Genomic DNA, 23,300 nt, shown 5'->3' with positions numbered 1-23,300 from the left:
ATCTTTATTTTTTTATATTTGAATGAAAAAGTAATTGTATAAACAACATTGCAAGCTTCGCTCGCATTTCCCCCTTTGTATTTCTGCTTTTTCCAAATTTTTAAGTTTTAAAAATTGAAGTGAAGATTGCTAGGGAAACACAGAACGCAGGAGCGACTCTAACAAGGGAAGGGGCTTCCTGGGGTGCTGGGCAGCTGGAGGCAGAGCTGTTATTCAGGGACATCGGAGCAAGGACTCTGCCACACACACCCCCACCCCTGCCCAACACACCTGCCCAAGAAAATACGGCTTTGCTGACGCGGGCTTTAGGTCAAGAAATAGCCCACCGAGTATTTGTAAGCATTCCCCTCATTAAGAAGTGAAAAAATCGTTAATATAAATTCTTCTCGGAGGCAAGTAAGACCCCAGAACACAGGGAGGTGACATAGTTAGAACTGAGCTCCAAGGATTCGGAGACCCCTATCTTGCTGCGATGACTTCACTGGCAGCTTCGAGCCAACACCATCCCAAAGGCCCCGGATACCCAGGATGGGATGAAGTCTCTGCTCCCTCCGCTGTGCACCCCCCTCCCTTTGGATACATTTGAACATCTAGGCTATTACGGAGAATTTAATCTAATACTACATGGAAGTGAGGGGCGTGTTTTTTCTTCTGGTTATTCCATAGGCCCCCCGAAACACTGCAGAAGGAAGGACTCTTTTCAATCACATTTACATTACAAAGTTGCATGATGTATAATTTCCACTTTTAAATAGCTCAGCTTTTCATTAAAAGGCAGACCAAAAACGAGCCCTCAATTTTCGTACTCTGATGGTCAATCAACCAGAATGCACCAGGCTAATATTAGCACTGGAAAACCATACAGCTGCATTTCCTTAGAATACTCAACATTTTCTTTTCAATAAATTTTAACAGGCTGGTGAAGTTTTAAGAGACTTCATTAGCCAGGTCATAACAGTGACTTCATCCACTGCTCCCTTACCATCTGTTCTTAATAAAGCACCCAGACTACAATCGTAGGACAGGCCACTCCCTTGCTCAACATGTTCTCTCCGAGAAACAGCCAAGTTTTCACTGTGACCTACATGGCCCTACTCAATGAGGCCCTCTCTACCTCTGACGTCACCAGCCACTTGTCCCCTAACTCGCCCTATCCTTAGCCACGCTGGCACACCCTACCTCAGGGCACTAGCTGTACCCCCCGCCCAGCACACTCTGCCCCCACATATCTTCATGGGTCACTCCCTCACTTCCATCAAATCCGTACAAAAATCTACTTCTCAGTAAAGCCACCCTGACCACTCTACAGGAAACGTACTACCCCATCACTGGCCTGGCCCAATACTCCTAATCTTCCAGTCTTACTCCATTATTTTTCAAAGTACTTGTGACTTAATATTTTACTTTATTATTTTATTATACTCAATACACATCATACAATATATGCCCAATGAGGTAGTCATGTTGTCTTTTGTTTATTGATGTATCCCAAGCTTCCAGAACAGTGGCTGGCACATAGTAGGCCCTCAAATAATACTTTTTGAATGAATGAATGATTATGGCAGATCTGTTCTTGTAAGTAGTTGATGAAGCAGTAATTCACTCAGTAGTAGTTCCGTAATACAAAAGAGAAAAGGTAGCGTGTAAAATGTAATTATTTGGTTAACTCACAATAGAGCTGTGAGGATTTAGAAGATTAATGCTTAGTATAATATTGATGGGTTATTATTATATAATTATGTCTAAATCAATCATTGCTTCACATTTTAATGGCAGAATTGTGCCCGTGGGAGAGAAGATAAATTAATTTCTTCTAGGGGATGTTGATCTACTAATCAGCCTACAAGTATATTTGGTGCCAATCTTCTTGGATAAGCCTAGGACAACAGATGAGAAAGTAACATGAGAACACTATGAATTTTTCTTCCTATAAATTTTATAGTTAAAAAAAAAGAAGAATCCATCACATATAGTCAAAGAAAATTTCCCTTAGTGCATTTACCAAGACTATCTTGGAGTAGAGGACCTGGGTGGCTCAGTCGGTTGGGCATCCGACTTCAGCTCAGGTCATGATTTCACAGTTTGCGGGTTCGAGTTCCACATCAGGTTCTGTGCTGACAGCTCAGAGCCTGGAGCCTGCTTCAGAGTCTGTGTCTCCCTCTCTCTCTCCTGCTCAATTCTCTATCTCTCTGTGTCTCTCAAAAATAAAGAAATGTTTAAAAAAAGAGAGAAAGAGAGAGAGACTATCATGGAGTAATTGCCATGGGGATGTAACATTTAGTTGATTAACATTTAACTTTTCAACTGGAAACCAAGTATCTCTTCTTCCAGGACATTCAACATTACCCTTCCCAGAAAATGAGAGGATCAACTATCAGAAAAAAAAAGTTACAGCCAAAGGAAATATCTTGACAACACAAAAGTACACTGGGCCGTGCTGTCTAGCATGTACCTAGATTGTGTGAATGACCGTTGTACAGCCAGCACAACGGAAGCCTCTAAGGACATGTGAAAATTTAGCTAAGTAGGAAATAAAAGAATTTTCTTAAAACCACTCATTAGAGGTAGCCATTTCATTTTTCTGTTTCCCTGGAAAAAAAAAAATTGTTTCAATTTCCAAGCCAGTATTTTTGGAATGGAGAGCCAAGCTTTTGTCACCGTCCATCCCTTCATGTTTTGCTTATGAATTTTCCAGGTGTCGTCTGAATGGCAGAAAAGTGGCAGGGCCCACCCGCCACAGGACTCGAGAGGGAGTTAATAATGGATCCCATCAGCACTAGCATCAAGGGGGCTCAAGAGGGGTTTTCACGAAAATGTTTCTCTAACAACACTGAGAATCCTTCTAACACCAAGATGCTTTTACATCTTTGACCATACCTCTTCTCAGGTCTGGGCTATTACCTGAGTCCACTGGGTTTCCTACATTTAACTCAAAAGCAATCTTCAAGAACTTTCTTGATTGCGAAATGAGAAAAGAGTTAGATGGATCAAGAGTCAAGAGCAAGATGTTTTAAAATTTGTATATGCGCTAAAAAATCGCATAGAGTTCACAAAATGCTAAAGCTGAATAGACTATTGGATACAGTCTAATAGAAACTCAATTCTAGAGGAGAGGCCACTGCCCAAAGTTGCATCACTAATAAGCTGATGATTCAGGATCATTGCCTGGAGACCGTGACCACAAACACCGTTGTGTGTGTGTGTGTGTGTGTGTGTGTGTGTGTGTGTGTGTGTGTTTTAAATTCCAGGACACAGCTGTCTTTTGACCAAAGAGAAATGCAGCTGGGGCAGTGAAAATTTAGACTACGTGGCTTATACATGACAGAGGGAAAATAAATGATACCTGACCCCATCCCAACTCCTCTCTTTCATAGTTTTTGAAATACACTACTCTTAAGTTTGCAGCTGGCCCAAGGAAGCATTGTTATTTCCTTTCTTGAAATAGCACGTGAGAGGGGTGCCTGTGTGGTTCAGTCAGTTGAGTGTCCGGTTTAGGCTCAGGTCATGATCTCAAGGTTTATGGTTCAAGCCCTGCGTTGGGCTCTGTGCTGACAGCTCAGAGCCTAGAGCCTGCTTCAGATTCTGTGTCTCCCTCTCTCTCTATCCCTCCCCCTCTCGTTGTCTCTCTCTCTCTCTCTCTCTCTCTCAAAAATAAATAAACATTAAAAAAAAAAAAAACAGCACATGAAGTAATGTCTACTTACCTAAATGCAAAGATCTGCTGTTCCACTTACCAAAAAACTACTATGCAGAAAACACTCCACAAATACTTTGTGATGAATAGAAAATGCCCAATAAATTAGACAGCCATTATTTATAATAAACCATTAAAGATTCCTCTCTTACAGATCCACTCACTGCAATATTCTTTCCAGAAGTACCTTATCCTTTTCTTATGGCTTAAATTTGGGCTCCATTTCTAATGATCTAAAATTTTTTATTGTAGTCAAATATACATAACCTTAAATTTGCCATCTTAACCATTTTTAAATGTATAGTTCAAGCGGCATGAAATACATCCACAATGTTGTGCATTCATCACCACCACTACCCACCTCCAGAACCTTTTCATTTTCCCAGAGTGAAACTCCGTACCTCTTGAACAACACTTTCCCACTCCTCCCTCCCCCCAGCTCCTGGCAACTACCATTCTGCTTTCTGTCTCTACGAATCTGACTACTCTAGGGATGTCACATAAGTGAAATTACAAAGTATTTTTCCTTTTGTGACTGGCTTATTTCACTTCGTAGAATGTCTTCAAGCCTCATCCACGTTGTAGCATGTGTCAGAATTGCCTTCTTTTTTTTTTTTTTAAGTCTCAATAATATTCCCATTGCATTTATATACAGTGCATTTTATCCATTCATCCATCAATGGACATTTGGGTTGCTTCCACTTTTTCGTGAATGATGTTGTTATAAACATGGGTGCACAAATCCCTTCAAGTCCCTGCTTTCGATTTTTCGGGGGTACATATCCAGGAGGGGGATTGCTAGGTCATATGGTAATTCTATGTTTAAATTTTTGAAGAGCCACCATGCTGTTTTCCAAAGCAGCTGTACCGTTTTCCATCCCCACCATCACTGCACAAAAATTCTAATTCCTCTGCATCCTCACCAACACTTGTTATTTTGTTTGTTTTTAATAGTTGCCATCTAATGGGTGTGAAGTGAATCATGACACTGAGTATTTTTTTTTCATGTGCATATTGGTCACTTGGATATCATCTCTCGAGACATGTCTATTCAAGGCCTTTATCTATTTCTTCATTGAGTTGTTTGGGCTCCATTTTTAACAATTCCACCTACAGGGGCGCCTGGGTGGCTCAGTCGGTTAAGCGTCCGACTTTGGCTCAGGTCATGATCTCTCAGTCTGTGAGTTCGAGCCCCACGTCGGGCTCTGTGCTGACAGCTCAGAGCCTGGAGCCTGTTTCCGATTCTGTGTCTCCCTCTCTCTGACCCTCCCCCGTTCATGCTCTGTCTCTCTGTGTCTCAAAAATAAATAAACGTTAAAAAAAATATTAAAAAAAAAAAACAATTCCACCTACATATAATTGTAGATGGTGGGAGCATTCTGATTCAATGGTTATTTGGGACTTGGGAGTTGTGTTTATGTTTTGGGGCTTCCTGGACATAAGCTGTAGAAATTGGAATACATGATTTGGTAGTTTTTAGGTGCCCTGTAAGTAGTTTAAGGCTTGCTTATTCTCTACCTATTTACTCTTGAGCCAGTAAAATAATTAGCCTTAGGAAAAACAGCATGGCCTAGAGGCTTGAAATGTGGTTACAATCCCAGGTTTAACCAAGAACTAGTTCCATGTGATTAGGCAACTTGACCAGTGTCTCTGGGGTACTAGACCCAAAATAATTTCCATAGTTCCCTTCAACCCCAACAGTCTGACGTTAGATATCTATCTATCATACAAGGCAATGACACCCATGCATTCTTTAAAACAATGGGATGCAGAAAGTGATTCTCGGACCAGCAGTCATAAAGCATATTTGCACACTTTTCGGAAATCAAATGTTATAGAAAAGCAAAAGTCTCCCATTCACTGACCAAAGTCTTCCCCCATTTATGCATGTAGGAGTGTGAGCCATTGCTGACGTGGTAAAAGGCAAGTGCAACAAAATTTAGTTCTCTTCTATCCTTTGCCCTTAGAGAAGGGGTTTTCAAGAGTGCTTTTATTTAAAACACAGAGTGTCTAGATCGAAATAAAAGTTCATTGCAAAGAGTCAAAGAGAAATCTGAGCAGCTATGGTGAAAGAGATGTGGGAGGCTTCCGGGGGTCTCCGTGGAGCCTTGCTTGACCACTACTGTCTACTTGTTCAAAGAACAGAGAAAGGAGGGGGAGCGAAATCGGGAATGTGCCACAAAGTCACAAAAACAAGTAAACTGGAATCAAAACTAGTAAAAAAAGCCAACGAAAAAATGTCCTTTTCTTCCACCATCGCCTCATGTATGCCATTCTGACCTCCTGTAAGCCATTTTCTAACACATGGCCCCTAAGTGGCAATGAGTGGGGCAGCAATGACAGATAAGTCATCCTCAGAATCAGAGGTACCCATCTCAGTGAAAGGGGTTAGAAGGAAGGGGCAGGCCTCACATCCACAAAGGATCTCAAACTTAAAATTGGATACTACTCAGGATGTCACAGAAAAGGCCCACTGAGGTCAAAAGGCAGAGACGTTCTTCATACGGACATAAGCTTGTGCCCATTACCAGTCCAAGCTCCTGGCATACACAGTGAATCAATATATTTGTTTTGTTTTGTTTACGAATCCCTCAAACATTTTGCAAAAGGCAAGACGAAAGTGCGTGGTATTTTATGCATGCTGCCTGTGCTAACTGGCTAAGCCTAAGGCTTGAAAAGGTGCCACAATGTTTACAGCCTTGTTCGGGCACTCTCTTTCTTTTCACGTGCAGGTGGCTTCAGAATATGGAAGTAGCCTGCGTTTCCTGTGCCCCCCCCGCCCCCCCCCCCCCCCGCAATCCATGCCCTGACTCCCTGTGACTCCCTGTGACTAGGAGGAAGGCTATGCTAAGTTTGAGAAAAATCATAGATAAGAGGCTGTGGTGGGTACAGCTGGTAATAGCTGGAATCTTACACTCTGCTTTGTTAACAATAGGAAATGGCCCTTCTCTGCTTTTGTTTTTCATTCTGTCTGGTTCACAGCCTACAGCCTAGGGACTGACATGACCAAATTCTGAAACCAAATGTACTTGAAAAGTCACATTTAAACCATCCCTGGTCACCATCCTAGGCCAAAATAATCAGAGGCAGGTGCCCAGGACGGATTCTCCAAAGACCCTAACAAACGTCATGAACAAAATTCTCACTGATCATGTGAACATCCACCATTTGCAAAACAATCTCAGGCTTCAAACACAGCAACTCCTAGCTGTACCTCAATCCAAATGAGGCTTGCACATTAAACTAAAAACTATAGCAAGAATTCTAAGACTGTGCAAGATATTTCAGGCTGACAGTAATAACAAAGACCCGATTTTATTTTGTTTTTAATTTTTTTTTAACGTTTGTTTGTTTTTGAGAGAGAAAGAGACAGAGCATGAACAGGGGAGGTCAAAGAGAGAGGGAGACACAGAATCTGAAACAGGCTCCAGGCTCTAAGCTGTCAGCACAGAGCCCGACGCGGGGCTCGAACTCACAGACCGCGAGATCATGACCTGAGCCGAGGTCAGACGCTCAACGGACTGAGCCACCCAGGCACCCCCCAATTTTATTTTCAATGAACATCAATATAATTTTTGACTTGGACTTTTAAACCATTTTACCAGTGGGATTGACTGAGTTAGTGAAACAATACCATTGATTCTGTAAATGTTCTATAAACCACATTGGAAAATGTTTGGGTATCTTCTGCTATAAAACTAAGGACAGTCTCGGATTCACCTTGCACGGTAAATTTTAGTCCTGGGCTCCAGTGTAAGACACATATTCCTCGGGAGGGAGAGTCTGGGGAAGGTAAGTCTGGGAAAAACCGTCCAGGGCTGATGCTGGATTCAACCCAAGGAAAGCAGAGAGACTGGGTTAATTAACTCCAGAAAGACCCAAAGTAACAGATCTTTAGCTTCTGCTTTAAGGGTCAGATAACAATCACTTTCCCCCTAACTTTATGAACCGACATCAGATTCCTAAGGACTGCGGTACTAACCTAAAATAAATGATGCACAGATTTGTAAAACCAACTTAACATGTGAACCTTGTAAGAAAACCTAAAGCAATGGGTCCTAGGTTCCTAAGAAATCTGAAAAGGTTTTAACTCCACAGCAAATCCAAGCACATAAACCAATCTTATAGGTACATCGCTTTGCATTCCACAGAACACAATACTATCAGAGTGAACTTTTATCGTCTCAGGTTAATTGGTTAAATTAGGAACGTAGTGTAACGTGTGTGGTGATAAGCCTCTATGACAGAGAGTGGATGATTATTCTTTTCATCCCCATACATTTGGAAAAAAAAAACTACTTCAACTGATAACCCATCAAAAACAAATCAAGAGATCAGATGGTCCTTTTCGAGCAAAGCCAGGGTTCCGGGCCATGAACATGCAGCGTTGCTAGGAGAAGCAGGAAATGTGAGTAGCCACAAGCCATCACAATCATGATAACCACCAGCAAGGAACAGATAGTACTCATATGAGGTCATGGATAGATGTTCTATGATACCTATGTCAGGGACTCAGCTCAAAGGCCAGTAAATGGCAGAGAGGGATTCCAACACACAGATACGTCCGACTCTAAAGCCTGAGGTTTTCCCACACAATCCGCCAGTCAAAGGCAGTCTTCAAACGTGCACAGCGCCCGTGAGACTGCTGGACATACTACATGATGCTTTTGAATCTCTGTTAAACAGATACATAACACTCTCGTCCACAAGACTGCAGCCTGTTCACAAAAGACTACGGGTAACCCTCATAATCTGGCAATGAAAATAAAATAGCCCATAGTGGTGGGATTAGCTCTCTACAGAAGACACAGCTCAATCAGCCACAGTGTGGTCACAGGATGACACGGCTGGGATGACAACCAGAAAGGGCCTCCAGCTCTTATTCGACAGGAGCTGGTCTGAAGAAAGCTGTGTTAGCAGCAGTGGTCTGCTCAGAGTTCTTGAAAAAATAGGACACTTTGGAGGAATCTGTGAACACATCTCTAGGGACAAAGGCACCTGTCTGGCCTCTCTGAGTAGCATCTGTTGACTTGTTTACCTAGAGTGGAGGTAGATATGACAGCTATGAGGAGGATCACACTACAGACACTGTCACTGGCCCCCCATCTTGCTACTCTGATCCTGCACTCTTCCAAGAAACTTTCTGATCACCATCTAACTTCTCAGGGTCCCTTCTCTCCAGGAAGACTCCAGTCTATTAACAGACCGACCCATATGAACATACTATGCCACATGACAAATTTATTTATTCATCAATAAAGACAATCCATTGCATGGCGGACACGGTTTGGGGCACATTTATATGTGTGTCATATTGTATTGTTTAATCCACATACCTAGGTAACATATCATATTGAATACAAAAAAAAATTAGTTATTGACACTTCAAAGACTTTCATGGAGTCTTCAAAGTATAGGTGGCAGGGCTAGGTATTGAATTCAGGTAGGATTCTATACCTTTATAATAAATCCCCAAGGTCTAAGGGTAATTTAAAAGGGAAAGGAGTGTTGGTAGACTTGAAAGTCTATGCAAACTTTTAGATGCAAACTTTTAGATGAGTGATTACTCTAGAAACCAGGTCCAGAAATTTTAGCAGATTTTAAGAAGGATTTTTATCCCAGAAAACTTTAAGAACCACCAGCACGGTATTTCGTGCAGGCTACATGCATTAAGGTGACATTACTTAATTGTTACCAATTTAAGTTTCAGTCACAGGCAAATAGTTTAACACTATATTAATTGCTGTTAAAGTAACTTCAGGGCTAATTACTTGATAGTGAACCTGACCTCTGCTCAGAGCTCATTATATGATTCCTCTCCGGGTTCCTTCTATTCTTAAGACGTGAGTAATTAAGGGTGGATGGTGATACGCACATGCATTGGCCGAAGTGCTTCTATTCTCTACTTGGTGGCCTTCATTTCCCTACCCAAAAGGGAGCATCAGACTACAGCCTGCACTGGGCTGGCCCATTTTGGGGTCATAGCAATCAGCCATGTGCAGGTAGGGCTGAAGATGGGCTTAACATCTTCCATTTTGAACACCTGTTTCTTTTTTATTAGACTTCCCATGTAGCATAAAGTTTTATTACGGGAGAATACAACAGATGTTTTGCGGTCACTTTTGCTGGAAATCACCATTCCTTATACCACTCAGTAGAGAAACCGGCAATGTAAGATAAGTACAGTCTGTTTTCTCATTTCTTTTTCTTGTGCAACATTTTAAATAGTTACTTTAAAATTCAGAAATCAAACCCAATTTTAGCAACGTGTAGCTATGGAATAAACTCTAAAGTCATTGGCTCCCATAAATAATTGTGTGCATTTTCAGTAAAACTGATATTTAATTATAAATCTTTCTATGATGTTACCAAAAAAAAAATACCACCCCAAGATGCTTTGGTCAATTATATCTTAATAAAACTGGGGAGAAAAAAAGATGCTTTCTAAGAAAAAGGAAATCCTACTGTGTTTATGACTATCTTATTTCACAGTTAACAAAAAAGAAGTTTAGACCTTTTTTTTGGTCACTTTTGCTCAAGGTCTAAAATTTTTAGCTTCCATAGTCAAGACTGTAGTACAGAATATAATTCTAAATTGGAAGTATATTTTAGAAACATTCACGTTGTAAATATTTGCTAAAAATATAATAATTATTGCAAACCTATTGATCTTAAATATTCTGTTCTTTGAACTCTTACTGATAAAATATGATTATACTCACTGGTTATAAGAAGGAGCTCAGGAAAATGGGATTGAAAGGGTAGTTTTATTTAAAAAAAAAAGTCTCACCATTACTGTGTTGGAAAGATTTAGCGTGGTCTTTAGAGTATCAGCATTTTGACCCTGAAACTGATAAATATGGATAAACATCACTTAATCAGACAAGCACATTATTTTAAAGAAGGACACTTTAAAAAACTGTTTTTCTCAGACCAATAGTTACTTATCTTGCAACTGACAAAGAATAAAAGTCCTTTCCAAAGCTTTACACAAGGAGCCAGAATTGAAGTTTTCACTTTCAGTCCCTTATGTGCCTGGGCACCTGGGTGGCTCAGTCAGTTAAGCATCCAGCTCTTAACTTCGGCTCAGGTCATGATCTCATGATCTCATGGTTTCATGAGTTCGAGCCCCATGTCAGGCTCTGCGTGGACCTTGCAGAACCTGCTTGGGATTCTCTCTCTCCCTCTCTCTCTCTGCCCCTCCCCATTCACTTTCTCTCTCCCCCTCTTTCTCTCTTTCTCTCAAAATAAATAAAAATAAATAAAATTAAATTTTTTTTTACTTTTGAGCAAGTGTAATGGCTTGAATTTTAATAGGTATGGACAAACAGCTGCTCAATAAATATTTATTGCCTGAATTTTCTTTTAAACTGATTGTTGTATGGAAACCAATTTGACAATAAATTTCATATTAAAAAAATTTTTTTAAATGATCATTGGCAAAGATAGGCTCAAATTCTTCCGAGAAATGGGTGTGGTTACCAATACAAACAAGATGAACAAAAAACTTTGTTTCACTTTAAAACTTCAAATCAGTTATACCTATATGTGCACACGCTACCCCCTACCATCTAAAAATACTACAGAGGGATGGAGATTTCATTTAGGTGTTTGTCTCAAGCAGTGCCTGTCCACTGTTCACACTCCACATCTGTGAAATGATGGTTCTGAACAGAAAACAGGAAAGACAGACCTTTCGGGACTGTCCTCCAGAATGGCACAGAGAAAATCTCCTGTCTTTCAATGCCCTCCACCAAAGCACCAAAGTACTCTACTCTTTCTTGGGAGATATCTAGCTCCCAAGTATTTGGGGTGTGTGTGTGTGTGTGTGTGTGTGTGTGTGTGTGTGTGTGTGTTTTCCAACCCATTCCCCCATGCAGCCATGCCAATCTGCTTACAGGCCCTAGAACATGTGTTACTGGGACCCACCTCAGCAGCTGGCTCCTCCTTCGAGCCCCGTGTCTGAAATACACTCATCACCAAAGCACGTCTGTAACATCCTTTCAAAACCTCTCTCCAGATTCACACTTCCCTCTGAACCCTAGTGCCTCCTGACCACATCTTCATTTTTCAACGTTCTTTGAAGAAACCCATGGTTTAGCAGTACAAACTGCTCTATTTATAGGTTTCCCTCCCCGTGGGATCAGAAGTATCATCAGTTCTGTTTCCCTCATAGCGCTTAATAATCTCCATTTCCAGGGTTAGACCACAGTAGGTGTTCAGTAAATTTGTACCTAAAGCAGAATAATAACGCTGTGCTTCTTTTACACTTATGCTGACTGAAGCCAAAATTGCACTTACGATCGTGCACTTAACGATGCACTCATGACGTTTACGCGCTGTAAACAGACAGATGTGTGAGGAATGCAATGACTCACCACCTAGTTATGTCCCCTCAGTGTTGGGACGACCATCAGACCTTCAGGCCAGCTGCAGACATGGAAACTGCACCTGCAAGTTGCACCTAGGACATGTCAGGCATCAACAGCAACGTAAAGACACACGGATCAACAACTCAACATCACACCCCCGCCCTGCTTCTGGTTCTGACACATTCGGAAAACAGTGTACGTTAGGTTTAGAGAGACATGGGATTTTCTTGCAGCAGGTAACAGACTGTGAGAGCCAGAAAGAGTTTTTAAGATCATGCCTCAGGTCCAAGCTTGCTTCACGTGGCAGCAAGAACAGAGCCAGGAAGGCAGGAGAGCAGTGAAGGTCACAGTCATTGGTATAGCCGGGTGACGGCCCTGAGTTCTCTCATTCCCAATGCAGCAACCCCTACCAGTGCTATGTTCTTCTGTCTTCCTAGTGATATCTGTCTTAAGCTGCTATTATAATGAGCTTCCCTTGTCTTGGGGGTGCCTGGGTGGCCTGGTCAGTTAAGCGACCGACTCTTGATTTCAGCTCAGGTCATGATCTCATGATTTGGCTCATGGGACAGAACCCCACATTGGGCTCTATGCTGACAGTGCAGAACCTGCCTGGGATTCTCTCCTCCGCCCCTCCCCTCTCTTAAAATAAACTTTTTTTTAAAAATGAACTTTCCTTCTTGAAACATACATGAAAGTGATTGGAGGAAGAGAGTTTGGGGGCAGACATACAGGGTAGTGGAGGGAAGGAACAGCAGATGGTATTTTAATGTTTATTTATTTTTGAGAAAGAGAGAGTCAGAGTATGAATGGGGCAGGAGCAGAGAGACAAGGGGACACAGAGTCCGAAGCAGGCTCCAGGCTGTAAGCTGTCAGCACAAGAGCCCAACACGGGGCTCGGACTCACAAACCGAGAGATCATGCCCTGAGCCGGTCAGACGCTTAACCGACTGAGCCACCCAGGCACCCCAGTATTTTAAAGGAACTAACCCACTCGGAGATAAAACACACACACACACACACACACACGCATCCTAAATACACCTGCAATTTCTGTACCATTGTACTTTGGCTGCTTAGAAGGCAACTAACTCATCCCCAAAACCAAGCAGGGAAGTGAGGCTGCTTCAAACTACTTCTGATGAACTTCCCCAAATGCTTGAGGAGGGTATTAACACTTTTTTAACTCTAAAACTAAAAAAAAAAAAAAAAAAAGTTTGTCCATTTTGCTCTCTGGAAAATCCACTCATTCCCAGATGATACTGGATGAATCCTGTCCCACTGGGGCTGATGGACGAGCAAAGTTGGAGAAGGTGGAGTCGATGAGAAACCAGGCTCTCCTCCAGGACTTGCATTTCCCTCAAACTGCCTGTCTCTACGGCCTGCTTATGAGCCCTTCCCACTCACATGCATATCTACAGTACGTGCTCTTCTGAAAAGCTGCAGGCAGGATCGTCCTGCCCTTCTGGTCTCAGCCCAGTGCCCATCTCTCCCGTGAGCTCATACCGTGTCCTGTTCCTGCAGCAATTATATAATCTGAACAATATACTTCAAGTGCTTAATCATCCACTCCTGCGCATGTGAGAAATTTCTTCCCCACAACACACATATCTTGCAATCAAGAAACAGATCTACACTTGTGGGTTTTTCTTTTCTTTTTTTGTATTTATTTTTTTAATGTTTACTTACTTTTGAGAGAGAGAGAGGCAGAGAGACAGAGCACAAGCGAGGCGGGGGGAAGGGGAGGGGCAGAGAGAGAGGGAGACACAGAATCCGAAGAGGCTCCAGGCTCTGAGCTGTCAGCACAGAGCCCGACGCGGGGCTCAAACTTGTGAACTGTGCGATCATGACCTGAGCCAAAGTCAGACACTCAACCAACTGAGCCACCAAGGAGCCCCTGGGTTTTCTTTTCTAATAACCTCCCCAGTTAAAAGAGCTCAAGGATTCACAAGTGAGGAGAAAAAAAAAAAAAAAAAAAAGCCTGAGAAGTGATTCACGTATGATTTCTCCATTCATTAACTTCCTCTGGGCAGAGCAATCAATTTAGAACATACCAACAATACCTGTTAATTGCTTCACTTTTGTCTTAGAGTAACTATAACTCCAATTAGATTTTCTTCTAGAGTCTTTTGAGAGGCAGACCGGCCTTTGGTTCTGTTTCAAATCATTTAAGGACCAAAAAGATAACTGGAAATGGTGGGTAGAAATGTCAGGCAACATTCAGTATGACTTTGAAGTCCAACGAAACATGAATAACTTGGGACCCTATTCGTATTTCATAGTGATGCTCATTCAATCATTCTTAATGTGAATTTTTTTGTGATCAGGAACTTTAAGAGGCTATGCTTAATATGCTAACCTCGATGGTAATGACCACTTCAATGTTTATTAAGAACTTCCATTTTCCTCCTACTGGAGACTACTCAGAACTCAATAAAAATCTGTCCCTCGCACCTTTATACCTTGACAACAAGGTCTACACCAGCGAACAAAATTTGTTAGGAGGTGGGCAATGGCACATCCATCATCCTCTTTCAAAGCTCAGGTTCAATCTGAGAGAAAGACCTGGCTTGCTATATAGTCAAGTCTTCCCTCTCCCGCTTATTTATTTATTTATTTTTTTACCAAGACTGTTGATATAGACTAGGTTATCTGAATCCTTAAAGTATAAAAGTCATGAGGCCGAATAAACTTTAAAAGGTTGGATGCATGTGCAGTGCACTTAGAATTGAGGTTTCAGCTTCTTAGTAAAGAAACTGAAAGTACTTATTTAGGAAATAAAAGAAAAATGTCCTATACATACACTGGGTTTTGAATCATATTGGAAAAACACTGTGATACTACAAAAACCCTCACCTTCTCCCATCTCCCCGGTGTTTACAGTCTATGATATTTTGTTTCTTTATTTCATTGGTTCAGATAAGTTTCCTGGGGGGGGGGGGGGGCAGGAATCAACTTATAACCCTTTTTAAACATTTTGTTAGGGTTTTTTCCTGTTTCTCTTAAAAATAGCCTAGCTAACGTTTATGGAATGTGTTCCAGGTGCCAGACCGCATGCAAAGGGCTTGAACTGTATTATCTCATTCAATCTGCAGGTAAACCGAGGAAGTGGGCCCTGTGTGAAAGGGATAAACCAAGTGGTCAAGGTCACAAGGCACACATGCAGGGCTTGGGGCTGTCGGCCTCATCACGTGCTCCTCCTGGACACATGGCACTGACATCTGACACCTGCCTCTGGAAATGAACACATGAAGGCTTTAGGGGGTGGGGGGAAGCTGGGCAAAATGCCCCGCGTGTCACTTCTACAGGGAACCAGCAGCTGAACGTTTTCACAACAGAGATGTGTCTTCCAGTAACACGTTCTGTCACCTGATGAAATTCGGACATTTCTCTTCAAGGAAACCTTTTTTTCCAGCCTTTTACAGCTTCACCTCCATATAACGAAAAGTTGCTGCCTTTTTTTTTTTTGTCCTTTTTTTTTTTTTTTTTTTTTAAAGGAAGGCTTGGGAAGCTGGGGATATGCAGCAGACACTGAAATCAGGGGCAGAACAAGTCAGTGACAGTCGTTATCTGATGCCACATTTGATGGGGCCTTCCTGACTTTTTCAGGGATGTGACTTCTTAATCTTGCTGGAATGTTCGGTTCTTTACTGAATGCAGGAAGGCCAACCTTAGGTGATCTGCCAACCCATCTCTCTACTTGAATGGTTCAGTCCTCTCTGAAGTGACTAGAAACATTATTCTACATTGTTACCAAAAGTTTTCAGAGTCACTGAAGTGAGAAAGATGGTTCACATTTTTCCCCTCAGGTTTTCTCAGTTCTCATATGAAAACAGGTACTAATAGGAGTCTCAGAAGGCTGGCCAAGAGCTCAAGTCAGAGAGAAAGCCTGTGTGTGTGTGTGTGTGTGTGTGTGATTTCAGGAAACTTCTGCCTACATCCCAATTCCAGACACATCCAACCTTAAGAAGTTCCAAAACACGCAGGGCACCTGGGTGGCTCAGTCAATTAAGTGTCTGACTCTTGATCTCCGGTTCAGGTCATGATCTCACTATTCATGAGTTCAAGCCCCGCATCAGGCTCTGTGCCATTAGGCACGGAGACTGCTTAGGATTCTGTCTCCCCTCCTCTCTGCCCCTCACCTGCTTGTGCTCTCTCTCTCTCAAAATAAATAAACTTTAAGAAAAAGTTACAAAACACAGGGAAAAACCAAACAGAGTCTTGCTGGAGGACTAATGTAAATGGAGATATTTTTAAAAGTTATTTTTCATACAATTTAGAAGATAATTAACATTCAAATGGAGAGAACTGAAGTATCTAATAAAACATACAATACGAAGTGAAAACGTATCACACTGGATGCTTAGAGCCCTTCCCAGGAATAATCATTGTTTCTTTCATATCCTCCTGGAAGTCTCCAGTTTTTACACGGGCGTATGGGTCTCATTTTACACAAATGGGGAACTAATGTACAGGATTTACACTGACAAACTACACCACACCTGGACTTTTAGGGCAAACCTGGAACGGGCTGGGGAAGCCTCGATGTCCTGTACCCAAGGGGATATGGGAGAAGGACATGGTTCCTGAACTCTCTGTCCAGTCACAACTGCTTCAGGAAGTGACCAAGGGCCAGCTGAGTTGGCCCGATGAATGGACCCACCTCCTCAGGCTGAGAAGGGGTGAAATTGCAGGGCCTGAAGTGGCCACCAACACCAGGACTGCCCCCAATTCCACATGCTCCCACAGGGTCCCACATTGCCCACATCAGAAACACCTGCAACGTCCATCAAGTAAAAAAATGAGAGGACGATTTATGAATGCTTTATAATATCCTCTTCTGTGTCATTGGTACAAAATATTTAGAAAGTTTCGAGAACTTTCTACCAAGAACATGGGCTCCAGGACAGCAAGGAGTTTCTGGTTTATTTAACACAACCCCGGGGCCTAGACCCAGGGCTGGTTTCCATGGACACAGGGTTCTTGCCTAGAGCAAGTCCTTAGTTTAGTGCTCTGCAGTCATCTTGAAATTCTCAACAGTTTTTTGAGCAAGGGACCTTACATTTTCATTTTGTATTAGGTGTGACAAATTATATAGCCAGTCCTACCTGGTGCACTGCCTGTCCTGGGGCAGGTGCCCAATTCACTTGTCAAATATATAGTGAATGAATGGAAGTTACTTTAGAACGTAAGTCAACAAACTACAGCCGATAGCCCGATTCTGGCCCGCCCCCTTTGTTTATAAATAAAGTTTTATTGAAACATAGCCACACCCATTTGCATCTCATCCATGGCTGCTTTCACTCTATAATAGAAGGGTTAAGTGACAGTGACAGAGACTTTAGGGCCCACAAAGCCTAAAATACTTACGATCCAGCCCTTTACAGAAAAATTTTTCTGACCCCGTCTTCGAACACCATCTCAACCTTTTCGACCCAAATCACCGAGACAGCAAAAAAGGCAGGTAGCCTTGTGAGATGTAGAGTGCTAGTCTTAAGCAACTAGCCATACACAAGCTACTTCTTAGGTTTTTTTTTTTTATCTTTAAAGTGTGTATGAATTCTGCAGCGTGGACTCAAACGCATTTGTGAGTTTTTTTAATGTTTACTTATTTTTGAGAGAGATAACGTACACACGCACGCGCACAAGTGGGGGAGAGGCAGAGAGAGGAGAGAATCCGAGGCAGGTCCGTGCTGTCAGCACAGTGCACGACATGGGCTGCTCCATCCCACACACCGTGAGAGGGTGACCTGACCCGAAATCAATAGTCGGACGCTTAACCAATGAGCTACCCAGGCACCCCCATTCGTGTTTTAGTGCAAAGAAGTTTTAAATCTAAAATGATCTGTGCAAGTCATGATTATCCCTTGACGTCCGCTCTCTACAAGACCAAGTACGAGGCGGCCCAGCTTGCAAACCATGGCCTTAGCTTCTCCTCTTTAATAACCCAGGGCGGCCAGAAGCCTCCTGCAGCATTTAAGTACGCAGCGAACCCCACCTCACACCCATCCTTTCTCACCAGCCCGGAAGCCCTACTAAGAGAGGATCCGACAAGGACATGAACATAGGAAATCCTGAGTGCCCTTATTCTTGTACTGCAGGTCAGTGGCCCATCGCACTGACAGACTCCCGGACACTTGATCATTTTCCCCCGGGCGCTTTGCAGAAACTAGTCAGAGCTTTTTCAGAACTCACTTCTACCTGTCGGAAAGTTCCCGGGCTCGGGACGTGGTCGGAGCTTTTTCGAAGGCCAGCTTCCTCATAACATTCAACGGCATTTCGTTTCTAACTTAAATGATTTGTAGCGCTTCCTTTTCATTGTTAAAAGTCACCGTTTATCCTGCTATCAGCAGCCACGTAATCAGCACAGTTCCTCTGGCCGGTCAGGGTGCTGGCGAGACAGGTCAGAGCTGCCCTGGGAGGCCTGAGGGGCTTGGCTTCTGGTTACCCTGCGCATTCTCTCACAGCACAGGATCTGGGGGCTCCAGATGGTCCAAAGGGAGTTTCTCCCAGGTAAATGGCTAGGATAGGCACGGGCAGGCCCCAGGGAAGAAGTAACCCCAGTGAAGTCTCCGATCACTGCAAGAACCTCTGGCCTGGCCATAGTAACAACAAAATATCATCAAAGGAATGGGTCATGGGGAGATCCCAAAATGCTTATCTCTGGGGGCTCTTCAAGGAGTTTTCGTCCTTTGTGTTGGGGGATGGGCTTCGCTTTATCTGTTACATCTTAGTCAATAATGAAATCACTCATGGGACCCAAACAGACACACATCGAAAATACCCTGTGGCAAGTACACAATCTGCTGACCATTTCCTTCCAGCTGTTTGTAAAATGTCACACAAAAATCATAAGCTGTTGACATTATTGGCCACAGAAACCAGGAATGGGAACTCAGGAATCACAATCCTGGGGTCGGGTAAACACAAGTCTCACTGGTGTTGTTGGGAGACCTGGGGGAAGGGCTGTCTGTGGTCTCGCCTCTGGGGATAACTGACCCACCACGGAGGCCACATTGCCCTCCCTCCCTTCTTCCCAACCCCCTCCCCCCCCACTAATGGCTGCCCAGCAGCTCACACGAGGCTTTGGAGCAGGAAAGTGCTCCTTGCTGTAATAAACTACTTCACCCTGGAACTAGAACTTAAACTGCCTAAATAACTACGTGCTTATTACAGTTCACTTAAGCCTTGGACGATTAAATTGATATACTGGGTAGGGAGGCGGGATCATAGCAGGATCTACAGGTTCATAGTTAGATTTCTCCCTCCTCAGCCCTCTGCAACCCTCTTCATCCTTCCTGTTTCCAGGCAATACGGTGAGATTAGGACGAACACGGGGAACTCTGATGTACTTGATTTAGGAGAAGGTGCCCTCGTGCTGTTTCAAACTGACTGACGTCAACGCTGATCAAGAACTGGCTTCCCAGTTCAGCTCTGGAAAGTCTCTCTCTAAACTAAGATTTAAAATCACACCAAAGAATCTTCGACCTTTTTGTTTTTAGCATAAGTGGATCTTACTTTAGATATAAGCAGCGTCCATTATGATCATTTGCATCGCAAGAGGATGATTCTTCATATTTCAAAAATGGGTCACCCCTGGAGTTTCTTTCAATGGGTAATTCCTCTATTTTGTTTGCAACGTGGTTTTAAAAGCCATTTCAACTTATCCGAAGCATATGGACTGCATAAAGCAAGGTCCCGCTTGCATTTTAGTCAAGGCGTCCCCACAGCCCTTCAAACTTCACCCTCTAAATCCTCACTGCTATCTTCTTACAGGAAAAAAAATAAATAAACAAACAAATAAAAGAAAATCCTCCTTCCTCCACCAACATTGTCAACCATCCAACAGTAAAGGCTTCCCACTAAGATGTTTAAATACACTGTGCTCAGAAGCCACGGGGATCCCTGAAACACAATAACCCTCTCATTGCTTCCCAGGGCAGAGGTTTCTAAAACAAAGACAGGGTGCAAAGTTGATTCAAACAAGACAATTCCGATAAAAACCCAGGCCCCAGATTCAGGAGGTATAGAATCCCTGTGCTAGAAACCTGGCCCACGGCCACAGGGATGAAGAACCATCTCCTGTACGGAGGGAGCAAGTAGGACCGCGTAAGCACCTTTCAGTTTCCTAAGGGAAGAGTTGGCAGGAGTCAAGAACGGAGCAGGAGAAAGACAGAGGGTCACAAAGTGGCCCTCACCAAGAAGGTTCTTCCCAGCACGTGGCAGTAATAACGGAGGAGACGTTATAGTCCCCGAGCTCGGACGGGGGCAAAGATACTGCCCTAAACGCGTTCGCTTGCATTGACTCACGGAACCTGCCTGTGACTCCTTCACACTCTTAAAAATAGACAGCTCCAAAGACCTTTTATTTATGTAGGTTATGTATGGTTATAGTTTTTCTTTTTGTAAAATTTAAACGTTTTCTTTTTAATTTATTTTTGAGAGTGAGAGCATGGGGGGGGGGGGGGGGGGCAAAGAAAGGGAGACAGAGGATCCAGAGCGGGCTCTGTGCTGACAGCCTGATGTGGGGCTCAAACTCACGAACCTAAGATCATGACCTGAGCCCAAGTGACAGAGCCACCCAGGTGCCCCTAGTTTACATTTTTTTTCAAATCTTCTCAATGTCTGGCTCAATAGAAGACAGCTGGACTCTCCTAGCTGTGTCCCTATTCAATCTGTCACATAATCCCGGGACATGTTAGTCTCAAGCAAACTCCGCACACGGTCATGTAGGAATGAATGTGAAAAAGGCACATGTCATAGTGCTGTTATAAACTATTATGAAATTCCTCGGGTCTTGTGGATCTCTGAAAAGTTTCAGGGACTCCTTAGGGTGCACGTGGAGAACCCCTTCTAACAAGTTTGGAACACTTACAATCTTCGCTTTACAAATAAGCCAAGTGGCATAGAGAGGTCAAGAGACCGTCCAGGGCCACATTGCTAAAAACGGGTCAGAGCAGGTAAAATGCAAAGAGCAGAACACTCACTTTCATCAGGAATTGCCTGAGATGGTGAATGGTAGGGTTGAGCATCCCGCTGGGCCTATCCGAAGTGCTCAATCACATGAACATTTCTGGTTGGGCGAGGCCTGGTGGTAAAGCCACACATTTCTGCACACATTTCTGACTACCTGATCATACGACACCGGCAAGAAAAACAACACAACTCCACGGCAAGTGTTGTCTAGAGGGAGGACCCTGCCCCAGTTCATTCCCACCTCCACCCCTCCAGCAGGCAAGTGATGCTGGCGAGCTCTGCACGCTGTCACCTTGTTCCTTGGGAAACCCGAGCAAACGAACAGAGCTGCTCCATTATTTACAGCCTCCTTTTTACACCGTGCTGTATTTACAAGGAATCCTCAACAAACAACAAGAGGCATCTCCGGCCTGTGCAGCCAGGCCTCTCCCCGGGGCCAGGATCTGTGGTCTTTGCGTCCAGGGGCCTAGCATTCCACTGATGTCCTTGACTATCTCCTGCCCAGCCCGCAGCGGGCCCTCAAGCCCTCAGACCGCCGGTCGCTTCTGTTCCTACTTAGATGTGGGACCTGAGCTCACCTGCGGAAGTGCGACTGGCACAGTTCAGGCCACCTCACTGTCAAAACGCTAGCTCTGGACAGAAGGCAACGGAAGAGGCGCCTGAAGCTCTTGCTTCCACCCGAGGGCAGGTCACGACCTCTCACCTGGGGCGCTGGAACTGGTCTCCTTGTTTCTACTTTTTTTGAAACCCCTCCTCGCACTCGCGTCCTTCAGGCGACTCCGCCAACAGCCACAGGCATTTTTTTTTTTTTTTTTTTTTTTTTTTTTTTTTTTTTGCGTGTAGAAGGGATGAGATGAGACCAGTAATCTCGCTAAAAGGCTCCCAGGGCTCAACTAAGTTAGAATAAAACCCAAACTCCTTAACTTGGCTTCTAACGACCCGCCTCAACTGGACCTGGCCCCTCTCTCTCTCTTTTTGCCACAAGCAAGGATTTCTTCTCGCTCCTCTTTGCTCCCTCTCGGCTCCCACCACCTGCATGGCCCCTGCGGGATCTCGGGCATCTGAGATGTCACCTCCCGCAAAGGGCCTGCTCCGCGATCTCCTCCCGAGGGGCCTCTCCCCTCCGCCATCCGGTGGTACTGGAGACTTGGGGAGCACTCACTCGTGGCGGTTACCTTTACTTCCCCGGTCTGCCACCCGGCTCCCCATCTCGTCTCCACACCCTCCTCCCAGAAGGTAACCCCCCTGCCAGCGAAGGTCCCCCGCGTCCCCCGCGACACCCTGCACCTGGCCGCGCGCGCCTGGCACTGACCCCGCGCTCAGCGAACGAGCCAATGAATGAAGGAGCGCGCCTGTGGCCCCGAGGGGCCCGCGCGTCCGCACCGTCGGGCGGCGGACCGGGACCCCGGGGTCCCCCCGGCGGCCGCCGCAGGTGCCTCCCGCCGGCGCGCGCCCCCGGGTCACTCACCATGGTGGCCGGGCCTCCGCCGCCCCCTCCCCGGCCGCCCAGGAGCGAGCGGCGAGCGAGGAGCGGGGGTCACCAGGGCGCGAGGCGAGCGCAGGAGCCGGAGGCTGACAGGTGAGGCGCCCGCCTCAGACCATGGCTGCTTCCCACAATGCCCTCGAACTGAAAGTTTGCAGACTCCTCCCCGCGCGGCTCCCCTCCCTCCCTCCGCCCCTCCCCTCTCCCTCCTCCACTCCCTCCTCCCCTGCTTTCTCCCTCCCCTCCTTCCGTCTCTCCACTACTTCCTCCCCTCCCTCCTCCACCTCCTCTCCCTCCTCCCCACACACCCCCCCCCCAGCCCTCCCAGCCTGGCTCGCAGGCTGTGGCAGGTGCATAAGCACCTGCCCCCGCCTCTGCACCCCGGGCCACTGGGAACCCCTGAGCAGGGACCCCTGAGGGGGCGGCTGCTTTCCTGATTCTGCCCCGGGGAATATGTTATTCCTGTGTTCCAGAAATGTGCATCTGCCCCCAGCACTTGCAGATACCCTTAGGGAACGTGGCAGACGCTGCTGGCTTGTCCTAAACCGAGAAGGGAGGGAGCGGCTGGCAGAGCCGGAACTAGAAGCGATCCCTTGCCACCCCCCCCCCCCCCCACCACCCATTCCCGATTTCTTCCCGTCTTTGTGTATTTTTTTAATGCTGCAATCCGAGGACATAGGTCATTTTATACAGGCCCGGTTTTAGGACGTCTCTCCTAAGACTTGGTGGCGTCGAATGTCCAGTCTCTTCCCTTCTCCGCTTGATGTTTCTTAAGCCT

General features: G+C 44.7%; 1 protein-coding gene across 3 annotated transcripts in view; it reads right to left on the bottom strand.

Moving 5' to 3' along the window:
* AP1S3 (adaptor related protein complex 1 subunit sigma 3) overlaps nt 1-22,671 on the bottom strand; it is a 59,125-nt gene extending 36,454 nt beyond the window's left edge. The window contains exon 1 of one of the 3 annotated variants that reach the window (XR_002078974.2): nt 10,485-10,895. Coding sequence is in view for 2 of the 3 variants with exons in the window: in XM_019445787.2 (XP_019301332.1) it covers nt 10,485-10,565 (81 nt within the window). In the remaining variant the exon portion in view is untranslated. Of the gene's footprint in view, nt 1-10,484; nt 10,896-22,507 lie in introns of those variants that run through there. The other 2 variants (XM_019445788.2, XM_019445787.2) reach the window with 2 other exon arrangements.
* Nucleotides 22,672-23,300: the final 629 nt, after the last annotated feature.

Source organism: Panthera pardus, unplaced genomic scaffold, assembly GCF_024362965.1.
Source record: "Panthera pardus isolate Hobbes unplaced genomic scaffold, ASM2436296v1 HiC_scaffold_10, whole genome shotgun sequence".
NCBI lineage: Eukaryota > Metazoa > Chordata > Mammalia > Carnivora > Felidae > Panthera > Panthera pardus.
This window is presented reverse-complemented; position numbering and strand designations above follow the sequence as displayed.